This window comes from Notothenia coriiceps, unplaced genomic scaffold (assembly GCF_000735185.1).
Source record: "Notothenia coriiceps isolate Sejong01 unplaced genomic scaffold, NC01 NC01_scaffold00006020, whole genome shotgun sequence".
NCBI classification, from domain to species: domain Eukaryota; kingdom Metazoa; phylum Chordata; class Actinopteri; order Perciformes; family Nototheniidae; genus Notothenia; species Notothenia coriiceps.
Window position 1 is genome coordinate 24,315 of NW_011338721.1, and position 9,606 is coordinate 33,920.

A 9,606-nucleotide genomic window follows, 5' to 3' on the forward strand; every position below is an offset into this window, starting at 1 on the left:
GCGCATTGATAGCCACTGGAGGGCAGTAATACTAATGTAGCCAAAAACTAATGTTCGGATTCAACCATGTGTCTTTTGACTTTGGTTGGTTCCTCATGCCTCAATTTAGTTTCCCCCGTATAACAGGAAAAAAAACGAATCAACAGTTCACTGGAAATTAGACTGCACGTGTAGGCTTTTGGTAAAACAAAAAACACGTGGGGGAAATATTTTGCATTGGAAAAATTATGTACAGGTAACTGTTCCACTTGGTCCTGGTGTCTGCTCACGGTTTCAGAGGGATTCCCCACCGCAGTGCGTTGGCGCTAAGTTTCACAGAAATGAGCGCCTGATTACTGCGCATCTCCTCTTCAACTTCACAGAGACCGAGAGGCCCCTCCCTTTGAAAAATCAAGATGTGAGAACATTTAAGAACAGTAAACCGAGACCTTAATAACAGATTTCAGCGGGGAGAGTTCGCATGATCAACGGTAAGCTGCAGAAGCTCCTTTTTTAAATGATTTTCAACATTGTTATTCATTACATTTGTATTGAACCAATGAACCCCAGCAAATTCAGTGAGGATAAAATGCTTGATCTCAATCACCTCTGTAGCATCAAGTTTGCTAGTTCTAATCTAATGATACCATTGTTTTGTTATTGAATTTAGAAGGTGTGTAAGTTAAATAAATCTTGAAATACATTTAAGAAATACCAAAAGTTCAACTGAACTGTTCACATGAAGTCATAGTGATCAAATGTATTATTAGCATAGCCTATACAGTACAGTGGTGGAAGAAGAACTCACATGTTTTACTTAAGTAAAAGTAGTACTACCAGATTATATTACATTAAAGTACATAAGTATTATAATCAAAATATACTTAAATTACCAAAATTAAAAGTAACCCATTTTAGGGGGGGGGGGGAGACAAATATTATATCACTGGATTCTAATTAGTGATCAATTTATGGAAAACAATTGTAATGTTGCAGCTGGTAAAGGTGGAGATACCCTCAACGTCCTTATTATATCCTTATTTATGATAGTACGTCATAATTCACAAGTCAATTTAATCTTTGTAATACAAATATGAACCTACAAAGTAACTAATCTCTGTAAATATTACAATATTTTCTTCAAAATGTGGAGTAAAGGTTCAAAGTATACAAAGTATTTTCACATTGAATTTGAGTAAATTACAAGCACCTGGATAATGCAATTAAGTATATGTACTACTATATTAAAACATGCATATATATATTGCATCATGTATAATGGCAGTTGTCTTAAAACTCTGCTATAATTTAATTATAGCTACGCTAAAGTACGTTTGTTTCTAGTCATACATGTCTTAAATTAGTCAGTTATTTTTCTCTCACAGATATGTAGGTGCTAAACCTGAAGTAGACTTCCCACATGGACCTCTACTGTCATATCCTTTCTTTTTAAAAATCAGTATGGCCAAAAGAATCCAAAGCATGGCTAGTTAAAATTCATTCAAATTGATTGCTAATATTGCAGCTATAGGGCTGCGGAGGGGAAGTGCTAACTAACACTAACATCTCTTTTATCTCTAAAAGTATTTTAATTGAAAAATCATTTTAGCTACAGTAGAAATTATACTAATGAAACTTGTACTGTTTTATGATAAACCAAAAATCTCGTCAATCTTAGATTCTCAGATTAATTTAAAGAAACACTTTACATTACAACAAGTATAATTATAACTGCATCACTTTACTGGGCCTACTCTTCAGTTAGACGCTATATTTTGTTCTTTATTTTTGCAGAGATGAACCTGGACGAGGACAGTGGCTTGACAGTCAGCTGTGGCAACGGCAAACTGAGACAGTGGCTGATAGATCAGATTGACAGCAGACTCTATGGTGGCCTGGTCTGGGAAAATGAGGAAAAAAGTATCTTTAGGATTCCGTGGAAACATGCAGGAAAACAAGACTATAACAGAGACGAGGATGCTGCTCTCTTCAAGGTCAGACCATCCTACCTTTCCTCTCACACTGCACCTGATGCCTCCAACTGTTGCATTTAAACACATATATAGATTTTGTGTTAATGCAAAAAACAATTCCTCAGAAGGCCAACTTAAAAAAAGTGTTGGTACTTCAGTCATGTCTATGTTAGAAGAGGCACTATATATTAATCTGCTAAATGATTGTTTCAGGCATGGGCATTGTTTAAGGGAAAATATAAGGAAGGAGTCGACAAGCCAGACCCCCCCACATGGAAAACAAGACTACGCTGTGCTCTTAATAAAAGCAATGACTTTGATGAGTTAGTGCAAAGAAGCCAACTGGACATCACAGACCCCTATAAAGTCTACAGAATAATTCCAGAGGCAGCCAAAAGAGGTACGTGCATGCAGACATCATCTATCTAACATACAGTGTAGTTTGTGAGAAACACACTCAGCCACCAATGCATGTGGTGACAGATGTTTCAAGATAAGTAAAATAGTTTATGCTTAGAATTTGATAACAGACTGTAAAATGTAAAGCTGTTCCATAGCTATGGTTTGTTTGATTACATTACACGACACTCCTGCATTTCACATAGCATCTAACTTTATTCACATACTATTGGCCACATTTCACATATGCACCTCTGCAGTTGTGTCTGATGAGGCAGGAAGCACAAAGGAAGCCAAAGCATGTACCAAAGAGGCCGTAGTGCTTTTTTTAGAGGGCTTCGGTTACTAAGCGCAGGGTGCACATAACACAACCAGGCGAACTCCAGCCTTGCATAACCAAGTGTCTGCCATCATACAACAGTTTTTGTCACACCCGAGCAGTTCTTGCTCTCTGAGCTAGCAAATCGAAATCAACAGGATTTAGTCAGTTGTCAGTTGGAATTACTTAAATTGAAATACAGGACCTCACAAGTGCTCTAAGCATCATATATACTATATACTTATTCTTTAATATAAAACTGTGTTATGATCCTTGATAATTGTCAAATATGTTAGTACTTATTTTTTTTGGAGGATGGTAGAAGCACTGCTTTCGTAGCAAATATTGAAGACCAATTATCAGATTTTTTTTTACTGCTTTTGTACATCCACAGGTATGAAGATGAGTATGGAGGAGACACCATCACATGCAAATTCCCTTGGCTATGTTCCTCCTTATACGTCTCTGCAGAACCAGGTCAGCAGATTGTTTTGTGGCTTCTGCATGCTATAGACTGGTCCATGCACATACAATTAATCCTCAGTGTTCTGATTGCAAATGTCTTGGTTTAATAAAGTCTTTCCGGAGTGACCGTCCATGTGGTTCCTTCTCAGGTATCTGGTTATATGGTTTCTCAGGAGAGAAGGGACTGGAGGGATTACTCACCCCCAGAACAACAACCGCTTCCTCCTCCACATCATCACGGGCCACATGCAGAGCTGCAGTATGGTTCGAGCCACTACCCGTCAGCGTTCAGCCGGGCTTGGCCGGGGTCACACACAGATAACGGTATGATGTGGCCAGGATTATAAAACTACTGAATATATAGATGGAATTGTTGACCATCTATGTGAGTGTGACTCTAATAACTAGCAGATGTGGTGAAATTCCTTTCTTGCATTTAATTTGGTGTACAAGACAGCTATATCTAACATTGTGTAATGCTTTAACAGGTAAAAAGGTTTTATTAGTGACTTGTAGGTAATCCAGTGTTTTAAAATGTCTGCGATTTAAATAAGACCTTCATTCCTGCAAATAAGTGTCGCAGTGGCTGTTGACAGCTACTACTCTAATTATGACCAGTGTTTTTTTGTTTATACTGCACAGGTTTTCAGCTCTCCTTCCACACCTACCTGTCAGAGTCTCAACTGCCTTTGTATTCATTCGACCAAAGTAATTCCATAACAGGTATGAATCATCCTGCACTCATTTAACATACAGTATATGTGTGGACGTATTCAGAAAGACATTTACCCATGAGCTTGTTTACTATTTAAAAGATATTTGCATTTACAGAAAAAAAACCTCAAAAACATTGTTAAATCCGTTCTTACTTTCCCATTCTAAACTCATGATACTGAATATTTTTTTTTTTTCTTGAAAGGGGTGGAAATATTATTGTAAGAGAAGTGAGTGGTTCTCTGCATGCCAACAATACTGAGAAAACAGTTGTATTCTATTTACGCTTGACATTTCAGACCCCCAATATGTTCAGGCTGTGAGTTGTTGGGTTTTTGTTGGTATATCGATTAAACGTTCCTCTCTTTCTTCCAGATTTCAGCCTGCATGTGTCCTTATACTACAGAGAGTCTATGGTGAAGGAGGTTACCACCACCAGCCCAGAAGGATGTCGGATCACCTCTTCTTCTTCCTCCTCCTCTCCATCATCTTCCTCCTCTTCTTCCCCAAGCTCAGAGGACAAGCTTCACAGCGGGGCGGAAACCATCCTCTTTCCATTCCCGTACCCCGAGTCTCAGAGGCAGGGGGCTGACATGCTTCCTATCGTACTGGAGAAGGGTGTGCTTTTGTGGATGACGGCTGATGGGTTATATGCTAATCGCCTCTGCCAGGGACGAGTGTACTGGGAGGGACCCATGGCTCCATATATGGATAAACCCAACAAGCTGGAGAAGGAGCAGCCATGCAAACTGTTTGACACCCAGCAATTTCTCATTGGTAAGCACTCATTTTGTTCCGATTTTTGACTAGCCCGACACCACATTCTCCTCAAAGGAAGCATCATATGACAGCCTCTATTCATTGAAAATATAAATATAATAGATTAAAATTGTAAATAATAGTCTTATATTTGTAATTGTTCCTAAAGTTGATCTTATCTTATTTTATTAAATGTATGTCTTCTTCTCTGAAGAAATATCTTTAATTAAAAAGTATTACCATGTAAGCAGCAATTTAAAGTATTTTATATACAGTTAGGTAGTTTGATTTTACAGCCATGTTTAATTCCATGATCAAATGTTGTGTATATAACATTTGAATATGTACAGTTGTAACTTAAGCTGTCTGATAAATACACTAAAAAGCAAAGATTTCCTCAATAAAGGGATTCTAGTAACACATAAGTGACTTAAAATTCTACTAAAGTACATAAATTAATTAAATGTATTTTCAGTACAGGTATTCAATAAATATATTTCTTATCCAATGGACTAGATGCTATTTAAAAAACAGAGTTTATGGATTTGTCATTTACTGCTAGTTTAACTTCAACATTTACAGTATTATGATGGTTGTGGTCATGTTGAAGATTGCTGTGTTGTGAATGATAAAATAATAAGGGAGAGGCCGCAGGTTCTTACGCTGTGTAAGTACCTCACAGAAGTAGCTCTAAATGATCAAGTCACATTCTTTACAGGGGGCCAAACTGTGTGGAGTCCCCACCCACCTCCTGTGGTCCACCACACTCTGTGACAAAATAGTATTTTGTGTGACGTTTCACAAGGAAATTTCCATCATCCACATCAGTAGTTTCCAGAAAATCCCCATGATAAGGGAAAGTGTGCTGCAATTTGGGGATTTGAATTCTTAGTTTACTGTTATTTTTAATGTGAAGTCCTGGAGTGTGTTTTTGTGTTAAAAGCACTCATTCATTGCTCTGTTTCTTTCAGAGCTCCAAGAATTTGTCCATAATGGCCGACATGTACCAAGATATCAGGTGGTGTTATGTTTTGGAGACGAGTACCCCGACCCACAGCGCCAGAGGAAGATGATCACAGCACAGGTAACCATAAACTACAGAGCTTTACCTTGTAATTCAAAGCATTTATTTAAAGCATGGTAGCTTTTAATTAGTGTTGTTATTATTAATAATGGCTATTCCATAATTGGTTTTAGGTAGTTTGCATTAGTGAGGCTATTTTATGGAATGACAGACCTCAGTATTCTCTTACTAACACAACATTCCAGTACACTTTATGTGTACTTGAATTTGACCTTTTGTTAAGTAACTTGTGTAATATTTGTGAGAACACCTTTTTAAATGTGCTCTTACCGAGTTTACGGAACTTAAAATAAGGCCAAATAGCGATAATGTGCAGCGAGGCGGTCATTATTGTAAAAACAACACCTGAGGGTGAGCCTGACATGAAGCCTGAAATTAAAATGCTAGCTGTCAGATAGCATGGCTAGCCTTAGCAGAAACTAAAGCTAAATGTCCTTAACAGTTTCCACTTGCTGTTATCTTTAATTGAAAATAACATCAATATGAAATGACGTAAGTAATTCAGTTATTTGTTGCCATACTACTAAAGAGGCAGTTGCTAAATGCAGTCACATATATGTCATACACATACCTTGTTTTATTTTAGGTGGAGCCAGTGTTTGCCAAAAAACTGGTGCACTATTACCAGCAGAACAATGGCCACTACCTGCGGGCTTTTGATCACATCCAGGAACAGAATACATCTCTAACCGTCGACTATCCTTCCCAGAGACCCCTACAGCATATTCAGGAGTAACAATCAGACACTCTCTCACACACACACACACACACACACACACACACACACACACACACACACACACACACACACACACACACACACACACACACACACACACACACACACACACACACACACACACAGTAGGGTATAACTGTGAATGTATAGTTTACAATTTCTCACGCCTTATGACTGCAGAGTACTGTAGATAGTCGAAGCTGGCATTGTACTGAGGGGTAAAGATGGGGAAGACCCTGTTGTTTTCACTTGCACACCTAGCTTCGTAGCCTTTAAGTCTGTGACTGTGTAGTACTGGCTTTTTTTTCATTCTACAAGTATTATTGTGACAGTGAGAAGGATGCGGTTTGAGGGTGGGGGGTATGAGGGGAGCGAAGGGCGACTGAGACAGGAAGTACTAGCACAGGTGCACAGGAAGAATGGCCCCTAAGACAAACACTGATATGTCAAAGGGACACAGCAGAGCATGAATGAATATTTATTGCATCTTCACAGGTTTGACAATGTGTTTGTTGCACTCACACACTTAAGTGGAACAATCACAAACTCTGCCTTTTAAACTTAGTCAACACAGCTCTTTCTCTGATTCAAAACTTTTATCACATACAGTACAGTGCTTGCTGTGCGATTTACTTGAGTGAGCAAGTGAAAAGTCAACAATATAATTGCTTGGTCCTTGGTTAACCTGGAGTCTTGGTTCATTGTAAAGAAAAGAAGAAGTTTGATTAAAAAAATGATGTTATCGCTGGTCTGGTGGTGTAGTAGACGAAGCTACTGGTGAAGCTACAACTTCTGCTGAATCTGGGTCACTTTTTAAAGATATCTGATTTTGTTAAATTAAACCAAACTGAACATCTACCACAAGGTGATCTCATAAGTCACCAGAAAACTTAGATTTTTATATTTCTATTTTTCTGCATAAAATCATGGCTATTCATTTTTCTCTATTCATTGATTTTTTTTTCTTGCTTTATCTTGTGAAATACTGCAAAAAAGGTGTCTGAAACAATCTTCTTTGAAAACCACATGTTGACTAAACCTCTTACACTTACGCAAACCTCTCAAAAGCTACAAAATAAAGGTTAAGTGACCACTGGCTTACCGAACACAACCAGAGAACCGCTTGGGCCTCAAGGTCCTTCTCCTCAGAGAGAGAGGGTGGCCTTGACCTGTCTGGACTGAAGGTGATTGACTGGAAACATCACACTCATCCTGTAACTTGCAAGAAACTGTACCTGTTCCTCTTGACCTGAAACTTAAGGCCTCACAAATGGGAAGAAAAACTACCTTTGTGGTGTGTGTGCAAGTTCAGCCAGAGAAGAGCTCTCTGGTTCCCATGCCTGCGGGTACTGTAGGACTTCTCATACTGGAGGTAACTGGTCCAAACAAAAGCTATTTTCATATCTTAACAACCTATGGAGGATTGTGTATTTATCATAGGACATAAACATCCAATAGTGAGAATAATGCAATCCCCTTTAGTGTTTTAAGTCCTGAAGGCTGATGTTGCAGCATAGGATAATGTTTTGTAATGTTTTTCTTCTGTGGGACAGAGTTTCGATCTCTAGATATACTTCCTTCACACTTAAACCACATCACTTTCACAATGGCAAAAGTCTGACCAAAATCACAGGCGGGAATGTTTTTCCTTTTGTGAGTGTTTGCCTAAACCATAAATCACTTACTGGTTGACATGTTGTTAACTATTACTTAACCAATTTAAAATCAAATCGTAATAGTAAAATTGTTACCAGCTTCATGTACAGTGTAATGTTGTGATAAACAGTGTGTGTTCAGGTGTGTGTAGTAAAGGGCAATGTGTGTGCATGTGTGTAGGTGGGCTCATGTGTGTGTCACACAGTTGCATATTACTGTTATCAGGAACTGACATTTATGGACTCAGGATAAAAACATGTAACTCCCCCACCTACAACATCAGTGACTAACACGGTCATGCACACCCATTACACGTCACACTTAACAGTTAAAGTAAAACATTCAGGACAAGCTACACAGGAACTCACACAAAAAGTGCATACAGAAAGAAATTGTTAGAGCTTTTTGTACAACGTATCTGAAAAATCACAATGAAAAAAGAGTATAGGTATATTTTGAAATAAAATGATGAATTGTCTACTACTCATATCTTCTTTGATGTATTATCTTTAAAATCTCAATTTTCAAATGAGAGAAAAAAGACAAAAACAAAAAAAGCACATTCACACTTTTACCATGGTGTTTCCCCCTCTGCAGGAAGCCACATCATTTGTAGTTAGGCTTCAGTTTTTCCGCCCGAATGAGCCGTTACTCCAAGCGACATCGGACAGCAGACATCTTAGTCAACTGATGCCCCAAAGTTCAGAAAAAAAAGGTTATTACGGAGAAATGAAACTACTGTACCATGAATGCAACATTTTCACTCAGTCACTATTTAACCAGACAGCTGCTTAATCTGTTTAGACAACTGGTGATACATCATACAAAATTATGTTGAACTTTATGCTTATTTTTTCCACTTTAAAAAAAGTCATATATCTATATCAACATATATCTTCACAAAAACCAGTGTTTATTTGATGTGTAAATCTTTTTTATTCTGTTATTGCTACTTTTCCTATCCATGGATTATTATGTTTTGGGAGTTTCACTGCTAATAATACGATATAGCGGCATTATCATGGATCACGGTATTAGTTGTTGATACTAATACATTAGTATGATTCTGTTGTGATTTTGAGCTACATATTCAGGAAGCATTTAGTAGGTTTGTGCATTTATTGTATGTTTATTTCATCTGACATCAATGCTCCGAGGCAATAAAGAAATGGGGGTGTATCACAATAAAACTGGAGCAATCTTTTGCTGACATCTGCTGGTAAGTGTAGAACAGATCAACAAATAGCTCAGAATCAGAGTTATGGCTAGATGAGACAATTTAGGACTAATGAGTATCTTAGAAAATGTGTGATACATCTTCAGACTTCTAATCATTGTTTAACCTTTGATGAGGAGTCTGGTTTGACTCTCTGTTGTTTTAAAGGATTACAAGTTGGAACCACTCTGATATATCTTGCTAAATCCTCAGTTTGATTGATTGATTGATAGATACATTTATTTCGAACAAGTAAAATAAATAATTACAAAACAAATGTTGCAGTGCATGCCAAGGCACACA

The 9,606-nt window shown here is 37.8% G+C and overlaps 2 protein-coding genes across 2 annotated transcripts in view; one reads left to right on the top strand and one right to left on the bottom strand.

Annotated features, from left to right (window-relative positions):
• The first annotated feature begins 334 nt into the window (after positions 1 to 334).
• irf4a (interferon regulatory factor 4a) lies at positions 335 to 7,007 on the top strand. Its single transcript, XM_010768762.1, has 9 exons — positions 335 to 470; positions 1,774 to 1,973; positions 2,166 to 2,352; positions 3,065 to 3,147; positions 3,285 to 3,459; positions 3,778 to 3,858; positions 4,225 to 4,626; positions 5,580 to 5,692; positions 6,279 to 7,007. The coding sequence occupies exons 1-9, from the start codon at positions 461 to 463 to the stop codon at positions 6,426 to 6,428; spliced, it is 1,401 nt and encodes a 466-aa protein (XP_010767064.1). The 5' UTR covers positions 335 to 460; the 3' UTR covers positions 6,429 to 7,007.
• Positions 7,008 to 8,482: 1,475 nt separating this feature from the next.
• tent2 (terminal nucleotidyltransferase 2) overlaps positions 8,483 to 9,606 on the bottom strand; it is a 6,077-nt gene continuing 4,953 nt past the window's right edge. The window contains exon 14 of the mRNA XM_010768771.1: positions 8,483 to 8,505. Within this exon, the coding sequence (XP_010767073.1) occupies positions 8,483 to 8,505 (23 nt within the window). The remainder of the gene's footprint in view (positions 8,506 to 9,606) is intronic.